Source organism: Oncorhynchus kisutch, linkage group LG13 (genome assembly GCF_002021735.2).
Source record: "Oncorhynchus kisutch isolate 150728-3 linkage group LG13, Okis_V2, whole genome shotgun sequence".
Lineage (NCBI taxonomy): Eukaryota > Metazoa > Chordata > Actinopteri > Salmoniformes > Salmonidae > Oncorhynchus > Oncorhynchus kisutch.
Window position 1 is genome coordinate 21,441,939 of NC_034186.2, and position 19,852 is coordinate 21,461,790.

General features: G+C 47.7%; 1 protein-coding gene across 4 annotated transcripts in view; it reads right to left on the reverse strand.

The window, feature by feature from the left end:
* LOC109902767 (pre-B-cell leukemia transcription factor 1) overlaps window positions 1–19,852 on the reverse strand; it is a 108,752-nt gene that overhangs the window by 8,673 nt on the left and 80,227 nt on the right. For 2 of the 4 annotated variants that reach the window (XM_031785757.1, XM_031785758.1), the window contains exons 3-7: window positions 11,752–11,999; window positions 10,747–10,809; window positions 7,230–7,420; window positions 3,541–3,676; window positions 5–164 (exon numbers count right to left, since the gene is read on the reverse strand). In XM_031785757.1, coding sequence (XP_031641617.1) covers window positions 5–164; window positions 3,541–3,676; window positions 7,230–7,420; window positions 10,747–10,809; window positions 11,752–11,999 — 798 coding nt within the window. The remainder of the gene's footprint in view (window positions 1–4; window positions 165–3,540; window positions 3,677–7,229; window positions 7,421–10,746; window positions 10,810–11,751; window positions 12,000–19,852) is intronic. The other 2 variants (XM_020499394.2, XM_031785759.1) reach the window with 1 other exon arrangement.

Genomic DNA, 19,852 nt, shown 5'->3' on the forward strand with positions numbered 1-19,852 from the left:
TTACCTGCAGAATTTGGGGTGGAGGGTGAATTAGCCTGGCTTCCATGTGAGGATACGTTGGTCGCGTTGACTGCAGTTTTGGCAGCATACATATTGGCTTCTTCCTGGAACTTTCCAATGTTTTTCTTGTATCTGATTCTTTTGTTTCCAAACCAGTTGGAAACCTGTACAAACAATGTGCAATTGTAAATTATTTTGTTACACAAATCATTTCCCACATTTCTAATGAGCAAATTGTGAGCGTGAAATAAGAACCCGAATGAGTTCCGCAGCGTGGCCTTCCACTGTCTGGCATATCATATATATGTAGTGGTGGGCTGTCAGGGCCAGCGTGGCCTTCCACTGTCTGGCATATCATATATATGTAGTGGTGGGCCGTCAGGGCCAGCGTGGCCTCTCACTGTCTGGCATATCATATATATGTAGTGGTGGGCCGTCAGGGCCAGCGTGGCCTCTCACTGTCTGGCATATCATATATATGTAGTGATGGGCCGTCAGGGCCAGCGTGGCCTTCCACTGTCTGGCATATCATATATATGTAGTGGTGGGCCGTCAGGGCCAGCGTGGCCTTCCACTGTCTGGCATATCATATATATGTAGTGGTGGGCCGTCAGGGCCAGCGTGGCCTCTCACTGTCTGGCATATCATATATATGTAGTGGTGGGCCGTCAGGGCCAGCGTGGTCTTCCACTGTCTGGCATATCATATATATGTAGTGGTGGGCCGTCAGGGCCAGCATGGCCTTCCACTGTCTGGCATATATATGTAGTGGTGGGCCGTCAGGGCCAGCGTGGCCTTCCACTGTCTGGCATATCATATATATGTAGTGGTGGGCCGTCAGGGCCAGCAAGGCCTTCCACTGTCTGGCATATCATATATATGTAGTGGTGGGCCGTCAGGGCCAGCGTGGCCTTCCACTGTCTGGCATATCATATATATGTAGTGGTGGGCCGTCAGGGCCAGCGTGGCCTTCCACTGTCTGGCATATCATATATATGTAGTGGTGGGCCGTCAGGGCCAGCGTGGCCTTCCACTGTCTGGCATATCATATATATGTAGTGGTGGGCCGTCAGGGCCAGCGTGGCCTCTCACTGTCTGGCATATCATATATATGTAGTGGTGGGCCGTCAGGGCCAGCGTGGCCTTCCACTGTCTGGCATATCATATATATGTAGTGGTGGGCCGTCAGGGCCAGCGTGGCCTTCCACTGTCTGGCATATCATATATATGTAGTGGTGGGCTGTCAGGGCCAGCGTGGCCTTCCACTGTCTGGCATATCAAATATATGTAGTGGTGGGCCGTCAGGGCCAGCGTGGCCTTCCACTGTCTGGCATATCATATATATGTAGTGGTGGGCCGTCAGGGCCAGCAAGGCCTTCCACTGTCTGGCATATCATATATATGTAGTGGTGGGCCGTCAGGGCCAGCGTGGCCTTCCACTGTCTGGCATTTCATATATATGTAGTGGTGGGCCGTCAGGGCCAGCGTGGCCTCTCACTGTCTGGCATATCATATATATGTAGTGGTGGGCCGTCAGGGCCAGCGTGGCCTTCCACTGTCTGGCATATCATATATATGTAGTGGTGGGCCGTCAGGGCCAGCGTGGCCTTCCACTGTCTGGCATATCATATATATGTAGTGGTGGGCTGTCAGGGCCAGCGTGGCCTTCCACTGTCTGGCATATCAAATATATGTAGTGGTGGGCCGTCAGGGCCAGCGTGGCCTTCCACTGTCTGGCATATCATATATATGTAGTGGTGGGCCGTCAGGGCCAGCAAGGCCTTCCACTGTCTGGCAGGTCATATATATGTAGTGGTGGGCCGTCAGGGCCAGCGTGGCCTTCCACTGTCTGGCATTTCATATATATGTAGTGGTGGGCTGTCAGGGCCAGCGTGGCCTTCCACTGTCTGGCATATCATATATATGTAGTAGTGGCCGTCAGGGCCAGCGTGGCCTCTCACTGTCTGGCATATCATATATATGTAGTGGTGGGCCGTCAGGGCCAGCGTGGCCTTCCACTGTCTGGCATATCATATATATGTAGTGGTGGGCCGTCAGGGCCAGCGTGGCCTTCCACTGTCTGGCATATCATATATATGTAGTGGTGGGCCGTCAGGGCCAGCAAGGCCTTCCACTGTCTGGCATATCATATATATGTAGTGGTGGGCCGTCAGGGCCAGCGTGGCCTTCCACTGTCTGGCATATCATATATATGTAGTGGTGGGCTGTCAGGGCCAGCGTGGCCTTCCACTGTCTGGCATATCATATATATGTAGTGGTGGGCCGTCAGGGCCAGCGTGGCCTCTCACTGTCTGGCATATCATATATATGTAGTGGTGGGCCGTCAGGGCCAGCGTGGCCTTCCACTGTCTGGCATATCATATATATGTAGTGGTGGGCCGTCAGGGCCAGCGTGGCCTTCCACTGTCTGGCATATCATATTTATGTAGTGGTGGGCCGTCAGGGCCAGCGTGGCCTTCCACTGTCTGGCATATCATATATATGTAGTGGTGGGCCGTCAGGGCCAGCAAGGCCTTCCACTGTCTGGCATATCATATATATGTAGTGGTGGGCCGTCAGGGCCAGCGTGGCCTTCCACTGTCTGGCATATCATATATATGTAGTGGTAGGCCGTCAGGGCCAGCAAGGCCTTCCACTGTCTGGCATATCATATATATGACAGTGAAGGAAGACTTTTCCTGCATCCCAAATGAGCCCTGGTCAAAGGTAGTGCAGTATAAAGGGAAAAGGGTGCCATTTGGGACAGCCTTTGAGGTAGTAGTGAGTGCTCCCGCTGGCTACATAGACCAGTGCTGTGAATCCACATTAGTGGCAGAAGGGAATGATTGCCAATAACAGTCTAATTATGTCAGTATGACTGCAGCTATAATCAGAGCTCACGCTAGCACCAATCAGTCAACACCCGCTAGCTAACACCCATTACAGCTAATGGACTCCCCGATGAAGCTACCGGGATAAGCCAGCTAGCGCTAATGATAAACAACATTAAAATGAAAAAAATAATCAATCCTGTTGCAAAGTTTGAAACGAACGCAGACAGAAGGTAGGTTATTTTATTACAGACCCAGGAACACAGAGGTTGTGTCCCAAATGGTCCCCTATTCTCTATGGGCATTGGTCAAAAAGGGCTCTGGTCAAAAGCAGTGCATTATAGGGAATAGGGTGCAATTTGGGGCACAGAAAAAAGCTCAACTAATCATTCAGACCCTGAAGCACATTGTTTTCATCAAACGATGCCCAGATGCATCCTCAAAATAATTTTGCATAAACTTAATGAAACCGTTTGAGGAGATTACCCATTTCCGAATGATGGATGAAAAACACAGAACATTACTGCTCTTTACCTTGGTATTGTTAGTGCAATCTTAATAATATTATCATATTACACTATCAATGTAGTCCCTGCGATGTATCCTTTGAATTAATAAAACAATAATAAATAACCCACTACTATCTCTAGTCCTGTTCTAGGTGTAGTGTGGTGTTCCTGCAGACAGGTGGTGCTGTACTGTACTGTACCTGTGAAACTGTGATGGAGCACTTCTTGGCCAGCTCTTCCTTGGCCTCCTCACTAGGGTAGGGGTTAGACAGGTGGGAGTAGAAGTACTCATTCAGGATCTCTGTCGCCTGCTTGTTGAAGTTCCGTCTTTTCCGTCTGCAAGGAGAATGATAGAGATTGGTTAGTTAGGACCAGAAGAAACACCATGCACAATACATACCGTTCACAGGGTCAATCTAATGCCTGCAAACATTAAATACATAAAAGCCACTCGCGGTAAAAAGCTAAACTGGTGCACCCCATACAGTAACAATACAACTGCCACCCAATTCAATACAATACATTCAATACAGCTGCCTAAACTGGTATGAAAGATGTTCTCAGAGGATCACAAATAGAAATGAACACTGCCTGCAAATTCTGATAAATCCACTATAATTGAGAATTTCAATAAGCTTTTCTCTACGGCTGGCCATGCTTTCCACCAGGCTACCCCTACCCCGGTCAACTGCCCGGCACCCTACACAGCAACCCGCCTAAGCCCCCACCATTTCACCCAAATCCAGATAGGTGATGTTCTGAAAGAGCTGTAAAATCTGGACCCCTACAAATCAGTCGGGCTAGACAATCTGGACCCTCTCTTTGTAAAATTATCTGCCAAAATTGTTGCAACCCCTATTACTAGCCTGTTCAACCTCTCTTTCGTATCGTCTGAGATTCCCAAAGATTGGAAAGCTGCCACGGTCATCTCCCTCTTCAAAGGGGGTGATACTCTAGACCCAAACTGCTACAGACCTATATCTATCCTACCCTGTCTTTCTAAGGTCTTCGAAAGCCAAGTTAACAAACAGATTACCGACCATTTCGAATCCCACCGTACCTTCTCCGCTATGCAATCTGGTTTCAGGGCTGATCATGGTGCACCTCAGCCACGCTCAAGGTCCTAAACGACATCATAACCGCCATTGATAAGAGACATTACTGTGCAGCCGTATTCATCGACCTGGCCAAGGCTTCCGAGTCTGTCAATCACATTATTATTGGCAGACTCGACAGCCTTGGTTTCTCAAATGATTGCCTCGCCTGGTTTACCAACTACTTCTCTGATAGAGTTCAGTGTGTCAAATCGGAGGGCCTGTTGTCCGGACCTCTGACAGTCTCCATGGGTGTGCCACGGGGTTCAATTCTCGGGCCGACTCTCTTTTCTGTATACATCAATGATGTTGCTCTTGCTGCTGGTGATTCTCTGATCCACCTCTACACAGACGACACCATTCTGTATACTTCTGGCCCCTCTTTGGACACTGTGTTAACTAACCTCCAGACGAGCTTCAATGCCATACAACTCTCCTTCCGTGGCTTCCAACTGCTCTTAAATTCAAGTAAAACTAAATGCATGCTTTTCAATTGATCACTGCCCGCACCTGCCCGCCCGTCCAGCATCATTACTCTGGACGGCTCTGACTTAGAATACGTGGACAACGACAAATACCTGGGTGTCTGGTTAGACTGTAAACTCTCCTTACAGACTCACATTAAGCAGCTCCAATCCAAAATTAAATCTAGAATCGGCTTCCTATTTCGCAACAAAGCATCCTTCACTCATGCTGTCAAACATACCCTTGTAAAACTGACCATCCTACCGATCCTCGACTTCGGTGATGTCATCTATAAAATAGCCTCCAACACTCTACTCAACAAACTGGATGCAGTCTATCACAGTGCCATCCGTTTTTGTCACCAAAGCCCCATACACTATCCACCATTGCGACCTGTCTGCTCTCGTTGATTGGCCCTAGCTTCATACTCGTCGCCAAACCCACTGGCTCCAGGTCATCTACAAGTCTCTGCTAGGTAAAGCCCCGCCTTATCTCAGCTCACTGGTCACCATAGCAGCACCCACCCGTAGCACGCGCTCCAGCAGGTATATCTCACTGGTCACCCCCAAAGCCAATTCTTCCTTTGGTTGTCTTTGATTCCAGTTCTCTGCTGCCCATGACTGGAACGAACTGCAAAAATCTCTGAAGCTGGAGACTCTTACCTCCCTCACTAGCTTTAAGCACCAGCTGTCAGAGCAGCTCACAGATCACTGCACCTGTACATAGCCCATCTGTAAACAGCCCATCTATCTACCTACCTCATCCCCATACTGTATTTATTTATTTATCTTGCTCCTTTACACCCCGGTATCTCTACTTGCACATTCATCTTCTGCCAATCTACCATTCCAGTGTTTAATTGCTATATTGGAATTACTTCGCCACCATGGCCTATTTATTTCCTTAACTTACCTAATTTGCACTCACTGTATATAGACTTTTTGTTTTCTTTTGTTCTACTGTATTATTGACTGTATGTTTGTTTATTCCATGTGTAACTGTTGTTGTATGTGTTGAATTGCTGTTCTTTATCTTGGCCAGGTCGCAGTTGCAAATGAGAACTCATCTGGTGAAAGGTGAAATTAAAATTTTTTTAAAAACACTTCCTTATTTAAAGATAGACAATGTGCTGTAAACATGACCTGTTCAGCTCACTGACTCCTCCATCTCTTTCTCCATCTCCACCCTCTATTAGGTTATGTCTGCATGTGCCACATCTCATGAGAGTTTTACATAAGCTGGGAAGGGAACCTTGTAAAATGTTTGACTCCGTGCATCGAATCAACTGACTGGTTAGAGAGATTTGTGCTGAAATCTCCAACCTGCACTCCAAAAGCCTGCATGAGAATATGTAAATGTGCACAGCATGGTGTTAGGGCAGGCTGCAGATTAATCAGTAGAGCTGAGACTGGTAGAGCAGTACCCCCCCCCTCTCTCTCTTGTTGACTCTCTCCCTCTGTCTCTCTCTCGCTCTCTCTCACCCTCTCACTTAAAGCCCTTCCCTTGCCTCCCTCCCTGCACCAGCACCACAGCCACAATCATTTACAAAATAATAGTTGAGGATTTTTGTGAGAAGAGCAAAAGCCTAATTTAAATGTTATGCCTCTGACTCCGACTCTGAGTTAGATTTATCCTTGGAGAAATGTATGCAAATCCATAACATGCATCAAAATAAAAAAAAGGGAAACATTTAGCATTATGGAGCCTTGAGAGAGGAGAGGATTGTCAGTGTCCAAGCAGCAACCTCATATGTGCTGGTCCAAATGGAGATGTACAGTCTGTAGGCTCAAAGGCTTGGAAGATTTTGGAAAATCAGTGTGATGTTGTATAGAGTGGTGGTAAGCTGTAGAATAACCTGCTGTGGACATTACTTGATTTCTGTATGCTACTATAAAAATAACAAAAAGTTAATATTGTAGTTACATGTCTAGCTACGCAAGTGTCACGATCATGTGGAGAGACAGACCAAGGCGCAGCGTGATTGGAGTTCCACATCTTTATTAAGTGAAACTTAAAACAAGCCAAGAAACAAACAACGACCATGCAGTACTGCGGTGCAACATGCACTCTCTCAAAAACAATATCCCACAAAGCAGGTGGGAACAGGACATCAGCTGCCTCTAATTGGGAACCATACCAAGAGTACCAACATAGAAATATATAACCTCGAACACCCCCTAGTCAGGCCCTGACCTACTACACCATAGAGAACCAAGGGCTCTCTATGGTCAGGGCGTGACAGCAAGTCAACAAAACATTGCAGTGGTACAGTGACTTTGTATATGGTCATTTGTACAGCTGTAAGCACACACACACGCAGAGACACACACCTGGCATCGAGGAAGCGTGAGCGCAGGATCATGACGGCTTCGCAGGTGCTCTGTTTGAGCTGCATCTGGATGGAGCTGAACTTGCGGTGGATGATCCCCACCATGCGCTCGATCTCCTTGGGAGAGATGGGCCGAGTGCGACTCTGCTCCCTCAGCAGGTTCATCACATGGGTTGTGAACTCGTTACAAGCCTGCAGAGGGGGGGAAGAGACAAACAGAGAGAAAAGGTGAACAGATAAATGGTCATTTAGTCAATTAGCAGACACTGTTATCCAGCGTGACTTCAGTTAATTCTATCTAGACAGTCAAAATGAATGTTGTTGGTGAGAGTGCCCATAGCAGCCTCACCATGGTGGAGAAATACTGCATGGCTATTGTAAGACCTTGCCATATCTTTTACTGTTAGACTAAAGCCAGTGTCTGCATGCAGAGTGAAAGTATACATGGTATTCTAAATGAATCAATGTCTTGCACATAGACAGAAAATAAAAATGAGATGGAAATCAAGCAGTGTTTAATGCATGCTGTTCTGAGGAAGGCTTCCACGTAGTGAATATAAGTGGTGACATTTTTCATATTAAACAGAAGTGGCAATGGCAACTGTAAGTGTAGTCTTTTTAAAAAAGGAGACATTGGGAACTGACAGCTGCTAGTCCCTGCTGACGAGCAGCATACCTTCTCTCCTCATCGCAGCCGAGTCGCAGCCGAGAGGCTTGAGAGATGAACATGCCATGATGTTATACTCATCCTCCTGTGTGGCACCAGGCGTGAACCTGACATGATACTACAGTATACCTCTGTCTCTCTCCCTCTTTCGGTCCCTGTATATTTCTCTTTCTCTCTAACTCTCTCTCCCTCTTTCCTTGTCTCTCTCATTCTCCTGCTTTTAATCGCTCTCTTTTAATCGCTCTCTCCTTTCTCTCTGTCCCTGTCACTGTGCAATATGTCTGTCATTTTACACATCTCAACGGTCTTTATTGACAAGAAAGCAATAGTTATAAACGCAGCAGGGATGTGAATGAAGAGAGGCAATAAACACAAAAATGACTGTACAATGAATGTAAATGACAGTGAATAGGTGGTTATGATATGAGAGGTAAGGTGCAGAGTGGTCATGGTGTCATAAAGTGATGCATGGGGATGACAGTGAAGCCATCTGGCACAGCCCCAGATAGATTAGAGACATACAGAGCCTTCAGAAAGTATCCACACCCCTTTTTCTCCACATTCTGTTGTGTTACAAAGTGGGATTCAAATTGATTTAATTGTAATTTTTTGTCAATGATCGACACATAATACTGTGGAAGAAAAATTCTAACATTTGTCAAATAAAACAATAATATATGTTGATTAGATAAGTATTCAACCCCTGAGTCAATACATGTTAGAATCACCCTTGGCAGTGATGACAGCTGTGTTTTTGGGGGTAAGTCTCTAAGAGCTTTCCACACCTGGATTGTACAATATTTGCACATTATTATATTTTTAATTCTTCAAGCTCTGTCAAGTTGGTTGTTGATACTTGCTAGATAACCATTTGCAGGTCTTGCCATAGATTTTCAAGCAGATTTAAGTAAAAACTGTGATTCACTGTCTTCTTGGTAAGCAACTCCAGTGTAGATTTGGCTTTTTGTTTTATGTTATTGTCCTGCTGAAAGGTGAATTTGTCTCCCAGTGTCTGGTGGAAAGCAGACTGAACCACATTTTCTCTAGGATTTTCCCTGTGCTTAGCGCCATTCTGTTTCTTTTTTATCCTGAAAACTCCCCAGTCCTCAACTTTACAAGCATACCCATAACATGATGCAGCCACCACTGCATGTCTCAAAGAAATGTACTTTTTGTCCTGAATACATGTTATGTTTGGGGCAAATCCAATACAACACATTATTGAGTACCAGCATACATATATATATATATATATATATATATATATATATATATATATATATGCTGGTACTCAATAATGTGTTGTATTGGATTTGCCCCAAACATAACATGTATTCAGGACAAAAAGTACATTTCTTTGAGACATTTTTTGCAGTATTACTTTAGTGCCTTGTTGCAAACAGGATGCATGTTTTGGAATATTTGTATTCTGTACAGGCTTCCTTATTTTCACTCTTTCAATTGGGTTAGTATTGTGGAGTGACTACAATTTTGTTGATCCATCCTCCGTTTTCTCCTATCACACCATTAAACTCTGTAACTGTTTTAAAGTCACCATTGGCCTCATGGTGAAATCCCTGAGCAGTTTCCCTCCTCTCTGGCAACTGAGTTAGGAAGGATGCCTGTATCCTTGTAGTGACTGGGTATATTGATACACCATCCAGTGTAATTAATAACTTCACCATGCTCAAAGGGATATTCAATGTCTGCTTTTTTTTTATACCCATCTACCAATAGGTGCCCTTCTTTGAGAAGCAATGGAAAACCTCCCTGGTATTTGTAGTTGAGTCTGTGTTTGAAATTCACTGCTCGATTGAAGGACTGTACAGATAATTGTATGTGTGGAGTAGAGAGATGAGGTATTCATTCAAAAATCACGTTAAACACTATTACTGCACACGAGTCTATCCAACTTATTTTGTGAAATTGTACTCCTTAACTTATTTAGGCTTGCCATAATAAAGGGGTTGAATACTTATTGACTCAAGACATTTCAGCTTTTCATTTTTTTGTAAAAATGTCAAAAAACATAAATCCACTTTGACATTATGGGGTATTGTGTGTAGGCCAGGCTGTAACACAACAAAATGTGGAAAAAGTCAAGGGGTGTGAATACTTTCACGATAACAACATTGGTTAACACACACGCAGACCTAGCACAGAAACGTATATCCTGGTTCATATGTGGGCAGTATGTGGGCCTTATCTGAAACAAAACGCATGCAATCATGGTTGAGGTAGTACAATGTTCTACTTGGGATTCTACTGGAAGTATTAAAGCTTGCAGACATTTTCTGTCCCCTGACGGCCTGTCGTATTGCATAAATTACAAATAAACTTATTGGGGGGAAAAATGGAAAATAAATAAATAAATAAAACCCTGGTAAAGCTGTTAGCAAAGGTACTAATAAATTGTGGTAATAAATCATGAGTGAGTTATAGTATTTTTTTCTCCCTAAGCAACACTACTGCTTTACAAGACTGGGTTGCCATCCAGTTCTAATCCTGATCCTGACAGTGGGAGTCTGTTCGCTATCGCTGAGATTGCAAGGGGAGGAAAGTGTGGTATAAAGTGCTGGTTTTGAAAGCTCTGGGTTGTAAATCAAATCACAGGAGCCAAGTTCACATTGGATTCTGAACAGATTCAGTTACTACTAATCCAGCTTTATTAAAACTAACCAGATGTGAAAAAATGTACTTGACTCAAGACATCCTGAATAAAATGAGTCTATTTGGTAAGCAACCTAACCAAAGTAAAGAATAATAATGTTAAATTAATGATATTATGACTATAAAATATAGTATATCTCTTTCGTGTATGGGAGGGCAGTGGTCTGCAGTGGAGGAGTACCTTGTTTCCGTTGCCATGACTCCCTGTGTAACTCTCCCCCCTCCATCCGCCATGGGATACCATCTTAAATACAGTATATTACATATATATTACATATGGTATATTATTATATAGTACATTGTCAGCATGTGATGGTGGCATAGTCACAGGACTGCTTCCCACACTACTCCCGACTGCTACAGCCCTGCCTATTGTATGTGGCTCCAGTGTGAAGTTTCCCCTAGGTACAGATCTAGGATCCGCTTCCCTTCCCCCAATTCTAACCTTAACGAATAGTGGGGAAAATGTCAAATTGACCCAAGATCAGCGTCTAGAGGGAACTTCACCCTGCTCCACTGTATGTATGCTTCAGGATGGCAACCCTGTCTATAGACTAGACTAACATCACAACACTCTGGCTTTGCTTTTTTGCTATATGGAAAACACATCTGCATTTCATTTAACAGGGCATGCATTCATTCCAGCCAGTCAGGCCTTCATGTTTGACTGTGTGCATATTGGTTTGGAAAGTAGAAATAACACTATGCAGTAAAATCCACTCTGATTTATTGGCATGGTACATAATGACATGGAGGAGAAGAGAAGGAAACTGCACATTACATGGGGATTCAATGAGGATGAGAGAAAATCTGTCAAATATATCTTTAGATGGATGCCATAAATGTAGAAAGTCTCCTAATTTGTTATGTAAATATCAGAAATGAAGTTGCTTTTCTATTGTTTCTGACTGGTGAGGTGTCATCAACATGAATGGACACGAGTCAGTGGGTTTACAACCCTGTGTTGCAGTGGGGTTTGCAGGGCTTGGATGGGTTTAAAAGGATCATTAGCCTGAAGTAGTAATGTGGATGGCAGGTAGTCATAGGTTAATAAATAATCACTGTGGTGGGAATGATGATGGAGGAGCTGGTGTGTTCGGGTTACAGGGTTAGAGTATGTGATTATGGTAAAAGGCACCAAAGACAGTAGTTCTCTGAGGGGTGAGTGTATCCTGTCCACACTCACCTGCTCGTATTTCTCCAGTTCTGTGTGGTAGATCTGTCTGATCTGAGAGAGCTTGGCTCTGTAGTCTGAGTGTTCCGCTGAGTTATCCGCTCCTGCCCCGCCTCCTGAGGCTGCAGCTGCAGCCGCAGCCGCTGCAGAACCGCCCCCCTTCTCCGGTCCAGACACGCCCTCCGCCAGCAACATGTTGTCCAATCGCATGAGCTGGGCATCTGGAGGCTCCTCCTCCTGGGCGCCACGGATACTCAGCACTACAAACGACAGGAAGGGGTCAGAGGTTAGAGGTCAGTCATGCAGGTCACCAATCACAGCAGCGTAACACCGTAACAAGCTGTCGGCTGTAGGCAGCGCTCCATGCCCTGCCTGATTCCACACCTGTCACACACACACACCATGCCTAACACGCCTAACACACCTAACACACAGCATGCCTAACACGCCTAACACACCTAACACACACCACGCCTAACACATCCTCCTCCTCTGGCCTGAAGAGCAATGGTGCAGCAGAATTGTTTTCTTTTCACCACAGTAACACCTGGTGGTGCATCCATGTGGACTGTAAAAGCCAGCAGTATGTGTTGCAACGAGTAAAGAGCAGGCTCAGACTGAGACTACTGAAATACAGTGTGTAGTGTAGCTTGCAGTAGAGGTACGTAGTGTAGCTGAAGTGTAGCTGGCAGTAGGACCTCGCTGTCTGGACGCTGTTCATCCAGTTGATAAATCACCTGCCTCTTTATGGCTCATCTCTCTGCCAGAACAAAGGCTACATAGCTAAAGACTCTGGCAAGACTGCACATAATAAAACTCCATTCATATAATTTCATTAACTTAAAATGCAACTTCAATAATAAATACCAGAGCAGAGGCCAACACTGTTTGATATTCAATAAAGTATTTAATAAAACTATTTGTTATATTGGAGGAATAAATAAACCAATACTATAATTGGGGGTTATCCTCTGAGAATGAATGAGGCATCTTCTCTGAGGACTCAGATAGCATCCCAAATGGCACCCCATTCACTTTATAGTGCACTACTTTTGGTTAGAACCCAAAGGGTTGAGGGGAAGACGGCTCATACTAATGGTGAATGGAATGGTATCAAACACATGGAAACCACATGTTTGATGTGTTTGATAACATTTAATGTATTCTGTTCCAGCCATCACTACGAGACCGTCCCTCCAATTAAGGTACCACCAGCCACCTGTGGAATAGGGTGCCATGTGGGACACACACTCTGTGTCGGTGACATCATTGGTATCGTAGACACCATGTGTCAGTATTGGGACACAATGAACTGTGGGTAATGGTGGTTTTGTACTTGATTTCAAGTTCAGTCTGTAAATGTAACGTTGCAAACACACTCTAATTGATACTCTTACAGTGGTGGTAGGTTACTATTCTTACAATACCGTAACAGTGATGTTGTGTAAGGATCTGGGCAACAGCTGAAGCCTGTCATTGAGCGATAGTGGACAGTGTGAGGTCAGAAACAGAGCACTGGACTTGGCAGTGTGTGTGAAGTAGCAGAGCCAAGGTATATTCATGCTGTTCCCTTTCCTTCCTCTAGAGGTCTCCCTTGCTGTTCTTTAGGGTAGACATGACCAACCTTCCATGTTCACAAAAGACACAGATGCTACGTCCTCCTACTATTCAAGAGCCATGAGTCTATCCATTCCAATTACAAACACCTACTCTCACTGTCCATGAATTCAAATGGTTAACAGGGAAGACAAGTGCATCAAAAGCAGCAAACACAATGTCATTACTTCCAAGGCTACAGCCACTTATGCAGTGTGTGTATATGACTTACTGACTTTAAGGCCAATGTGTGTCGATTGCCCTTTAAAATGTAACACACCTTACATGTCTCATTGTCTCTGAATGAAAGGGGACAGGCAGGGAACACTTCATTAATCCAGAGACAATGGGAGTAGCCTGGTGCATTAACTCCAGACTAGACCGCTGCCCAGCCCTGGGATGGGCTGGCTAGCTGACTGGCTGGCTGGGCTGTGTGGGGTGTCAGCGGGATGAGAAAGAGGCCGGCTGTACAGCCAGAGGGAGGGTACCCCCACCACTGTCCCCCCCTCCACCCACTCCCTTTAACTAGACTGGAAATGCAAATGCTGTGATAGTTGATGAGTGGGAGAGAGAAGAAGGTCATGGGTCATGGGTTCAGGCCGTGGGCCCAGCGGGAGGTAGATTGAGTCGCGTTGCCTAGTAGATTGAGTATATGGGGGGAGCATTGGGAAGCGCTGGTCTGGGGACTGGGGGGGAGGGGAATCTGGAATGGGAAACCCCTGGTTGTGTGAATCTGGAATGGGAAACCCCTGGTTGTGTGCATCTGGAATGGGAAACCCCTGGTTGTGTGCATCTGGAATGGGAAACCCCTGGTTGTGTGAATCTGGAATGGGAAACCCCTGGTTGTGTGCATCTGGAATGGGAAACCCCTGGTTGTGTGCATCTGGAATGGGAAACCCCTGGTTGTGTGCATCTTGAATGGGAAACCCCTGGTTGTGTGCATCTGGAATGGGAAACCCCTGGTTGTGTGAATCTGGAATGGGAAACCCCTGGTTGTGTGAATCTGGAATGGGAAACCACTGGTTGTGTGCATCTGGAATGGGAAACCCCTGGTTGTGTGCATCTGGAATGGGAAACCCCTGGTTGTGTGCATCTGGAATGGGAAACCCCTGGTTGTGTGCATCTGGAATGGGAAACCCCTGGTTGTGTGCATCTGGAATGGGAAACCCCTGGTTGTGTGCATCTGGAATGGGAAACCCCAGGTTGTGTGCATCTGGAATGGGAAACCCCTGGTTGTGTGCATCTGGAATGGGAAACCCCTGGTTGTGTGCATCTGGAATGGGAAACCCCTGGTTGTGTGCATCTGGAATGGGAAACCCCTGGTTGTGTGCATCTGGAATGGGAAACCCCTGGTTGTGTGCATCTGGAATGGGAAACCCCTGGTTGTGTGAATCTGGAATGGGAAACCCCTGGTTGTGTGCATCTGGAATGGGAAACCCCTGGTTGTGTGCATCTGGAATGGGAAACCCCTGGTTGTGTGCATCTTGAATGGGAAACCCCTGGTTGTGTGCATCTGGAATGGGAAACCCCTGGTTGTGTGAATCTGGAATGGGAAACCCCTGGTTGTGTGAATCTGGAATGGGAAACCACTGGTTGTGTGCATCTGGAATGGGAAACCCCTGGTTGTGTGCATCTGGAATGGGAAACCCCTGGTTGTGTGCATCTGGAATGGGAAACCCCTGGTTGTGTGCATCTGGAATGGGAAACCCCTGGTTGTGTGCATCTGGAATGGGAAACCCCTGGTTGTGTGCATCTGGAATGGGAAACCCCAGGTTGTGTGCATCTGGAATGGGAAACCCCTGGTTGTGTGCATCTGGAATGGGAAACCCCTGGTTGTGTGCATCTGGAATGGGAAACCCCTGGTTGTGTGCATCTGGAATGGGAAACCCCTGGTTGTGTGCATCTGGAATGGGAAACCCCTGGTTGTGTGCATCTGGAATGGGAAACCCCTGGTTGTGTACATCTGGAATGCGAAACCCCTGGTTGTGTTCATCTGGAATGGCACCATATTGCCCTGGTCAAAAGGAGTGCACTATACAGGGAATAGCGTACCATTTCAGACCCTGTCTGGTGCATTTCTAAACCCAAATTATGTGATCCAGAACTCTAATAGGCATGTCCATACTAGTTCATATATACAGTGAGGGAAAAAAGTATTGAATCAACTGCTGATTTTGTATGTTTGAAATGATCAGTCTATAATTGTAATGATAGGTTTATTTGAACGACCCATTTTCAATGCCCTGGCTGAGGGAAGGAGGTTCTCAACCAAGATTTGACAGTACATGGCCCCGTCCATCGTTCCTTTGATGCGGTGAAGTTGTCCTGTCCCCTTAGCAGAAAAACACTGCCAAAGCATAATGTTTCCACCTCCATGTTTGACAGTGGGGATGGTGTTCTTGGGGTCATAGGCAGCATTCCTCCTCCTCCAAACAAGGTGAGTTGAGTTGATGCCAAAGAGCTCCATTTTGGTCTCATCTGACCACAACACATTCACCCAGTTGTGCTCTGAATCATTCAGATGTTCATTGGCAAACTTCAGATGGGCATGTATATGTGCTTTCTTGAGCCGGGGGACCTTGCGGGCGCTGCAGGATTTCAGTCCTTCACGGTGTAGTGTGTTACCAATTATTTTCTTGGTGACTATGGTCCCAGCTGCCTTGAGATCATTGACAAGATCCTCCCATGTAGTTCTGGGCTGATTCCTCACCGTTCTCATGATCATTGCAACTCCACGAGGTGAAATCTTGCATGGAGCCCCAGGCCGAGGGAGATTGACAGTTCTTTTGTGTTTCTTCCATTTGCGAATAATCGCACCAACTGTTGTCACCTTCTCACCAAGCTGCTTGGCGATGGTCTTGTAGCCCATTCCAGCCTTGTGCAGGTCTACAATATTGTCCCTGACATCCTTGGAGAGCTCTTTGGTCTTGGCCATGGTGGAGAGTTTGGAATCTGATTGATTGATTGCTTCTGTGGACAGGTGTCTTTAATACAGGTAACAAACTGAGATTAGGAGCACTCCCTTTAAGAGTGTGCTCCTAATCTCAGCTCGTTACCTGTATAAAAGACACCTGGGAGCCAGAAATCTTTCTGATTGAGAAGGGGTCAAATACTTATTTCCCTCATTAAAATGCAAATCAATTTGTAACATTTTTGACATGCATTTATCTGGATTTTGTTGTTGTTATTCTGTCTCTCACTGTTCAAATAAACCTACCATTAAAATTATGAACAGATCACTTCTTTGTCATTGTGCAAACGTACAAAATCAGCCGAGGATCAAATACTTTTTTCCCTCACTGTATGTAGAAGCCCTGCTCCCCTACCACAAGACCTGCTCCCCTACCACAGTACCTGCTCCCCTACCACAGTACCTGCTCCCCTACCACAAGACCTGCTCCCCTACCACAAGACCTGCTCCCCTAACACAGTACCTGCTCCCCTACCACAGTACCTGCTCCCCTACCACAGTACCTGCTCCCCTACCACAAGACCTGCTCCCCTACCACAGTACCTGCTCCCCTACCACAAGACCTGTTCCCCATACCACAGGTCCTACTCCCCTACCACAGGTCCTACTCCCCTACAACAAGACCTGCTCCCCTACCACAGGTCATACTCCCCTACCACAGGTCCTACTCCCCTTCCACAGGTCCTACTCCCCTACCACAGGTCCAACTCCCCTACCACAACACCTGCTCCACTACCACAGGTCCTACTCCCCTACCACAGGTCCAACTCCCCTACCACAGGTCTTACTCCCCTACCACAGGACCTGCCCCCCTACCACAGGACCTGCCCCTCTACCATAAGACATGCTCCCCTACCACAGGTCCTGCCCCTCTACCATAAGACATGCTCCCCTACCACAGGTCCTGCCCCTCTACCATAAGACATGCTCCCCTACCACAGGCCCTGCTCCCCTACCACAGGTCCTGCCCCTCTACCATGACATGCTCCCCTACCACAGGTCCTGCCCCTCTACCATAAGACATGCTCCTGTACCACAGGTCCTGCCCCTCTACCATAAGACCTGCTCCCCTACCACAGGACCTGCTCCCCTACCACAGGACCTGCTCCCCTACCACAAGACCTGCTCCCCTACCACAGTACCTGCTCCCCAACCACAGTACCTGCTCCCCTACCACAAGACCTGCTCCCCTACCACAAGACCTGCTCCCCTACCACAGTACCTGCTCCCCTACCAGAGTACCTGCTCCCCTACCACAGTACCTGCTCCCCTACCACAATACCTGCTCCCCTACCACAGTACCTGCTCCCCTACCACAGTACCTGCTCCCCTACCACAATACCTGTTCCCCTACCACAGGTCCTACTCCCCTACCACAGGTCCTACTCCCCTACAACAAGACCTGCTCCCCTACCACAGGTCATACTCCCCTACCACAGGTCCTACTCCCCTTCCACAGGTCCTACTCCCCTACCACAGGTCCAACTCCCCTACCACAGGTCCTACTCCCCTACCACAACACCTGCTCCCCTACCACAGGTCCTACTCCCCTACCACAGGTCCAACTCCCCTACCACAGGTCTTAATCCCCTACCACAGGACCTGCCCCCCTACCACAGGACCTTCCCCTCTACCATAAGACATGCTCCCCTACCACAGGTCCTGCCCCTCTACCATAAGACATGCTCCCCTACCACAGGTCCTGCCCCTCTACCATAAAACATGCTCCCCTACCACAGGCCCTGCTCCCCTACCACAGGTCCTGCCCCTCTACCATAAGACATGCTCCCCTACCACAGGTCCTGCCCCTCTACCATAAGGCATGCTCCCCTACCACAGGTCCTGCCCCTCTACCATGACATGCTCCCCTACCACAGGTCCTGCCCCTCTACCATAAGACATGCTCCTGTACCACAGGTCCTGCCCCTCTACCATAAGACCTGCTCCCCTACCACAGGTCCTGCCCCTCTACCATAAGACATGCTCCCCTACCACAGGATCTGCTCCCCTACCACAGGGCCTGCTCCCCTACCACAGTATCTGCTCCCCTACCACAGTATCTGCTCCCCTACCACAGTACCTACTCCCCTACCACAAGACCTGCTCCCCTACCACAGTACCTGCTCCCCTACCACAGTACCCGCTCCCCTACCACAATGCCTTCTCCCCTACCACAGGTCCTACTCCCCTACCACAGGTCCTACTCCCCTACAACAAGACCTGCTCCCCTACCACAGGTCATACTCCCCTACCACAGGTCCTACTCCCCTTCCACAGGTCCTACTCCCCTACCACAGGTCCAACTCCCCTACCACAGGTCCTACTCCCCTACCACAAGACCTGCTCCCCTACCACAGGTCCTACTCCCCTACCACAGGTCCAACTCCCCTACCACAGGTCTTACTCCCCTACCACAGGACCTGCCCCCCTACCACAGGACCTGCCCCTCTACCATAAGACATGCTCCCCTACCACAGGTCCTGCCCCTCTACCATAAGAAATGCTCCCCTACCACAGGTCCTGCCCCTCTACCATAAGGCATGCTCCCCTACCACAGGTCCTGCCCCTCTACCATGACATGCTCCCCTACCACAGGTCATGCCCCTCTACCATAAGACATGCTCCTGTACCACAGGTCCTGCCCCTCTACCATAAGACATGCTCCCCGACCACAGGTCCTGCCCCTCTACCATAAGACATGCTCCCCTACCACAGGTCCTGCCCCTCTACCATAAGACATGCTCCCCTACCACAGTACCTGCTCCCCTACCACAGTACCTGCTCCCCTACCACAGTACCTGCTCCCCTACCACAGTACCTGCTCCCCTACCACAAGACCTGCTCCCCTACCACAGTACCTACTCCCCTACCACAGTACCTGCTCCCCTACCACAATACCTTCTCCCCTACCACAGGTCCTACTCCCCTACCACAGGTCCTACTCCCCTACAACAAGATCTGCTCCCCTACCACAGGTCATACTCCCCTACCACAGGTCCTACCCACCTTCCACAGGTCCTACTCCCCTACCACAGGTCCTACTCCCCTACCGCAGGTCCTACTCCCCTACCACAAGACCTTCTCCCCTACCACAGGTCCTACTCCCCTACCACAGCTCCAACTCCCCTACCACAGGTCTTACTCCCCTACCACAGGACCTACCCCCCTACCACAGGACCTGCCCCTCTACCATAAGACATGCTCCCCTACCACAAGACATGCTCCCCTACCACAGGTCCTGCCCCTCTACCATAAGACATGCTCCCCTACCACAGGTCCTGCCCCTCTACCATAAGACATGCTCCCCTACCACAGGTCCTGCCACTCTACCATAAGACATGCTCCCCGACCACAGGTCCTGCCCCTCTACCATAAGACATGCTCCCCGACCACAGGTCCTGCCCCTCTACCATAAGACATGCTCCCCTACCACAGGCCCTGCTCCCCTACCATAAGTACTTCTCCCGTACTACAGTAACACTGAGGAGTGTACTAGAGCAACACATTTCCTGTGGTTCCCACCACCTCATAAATACTGAATCGGTA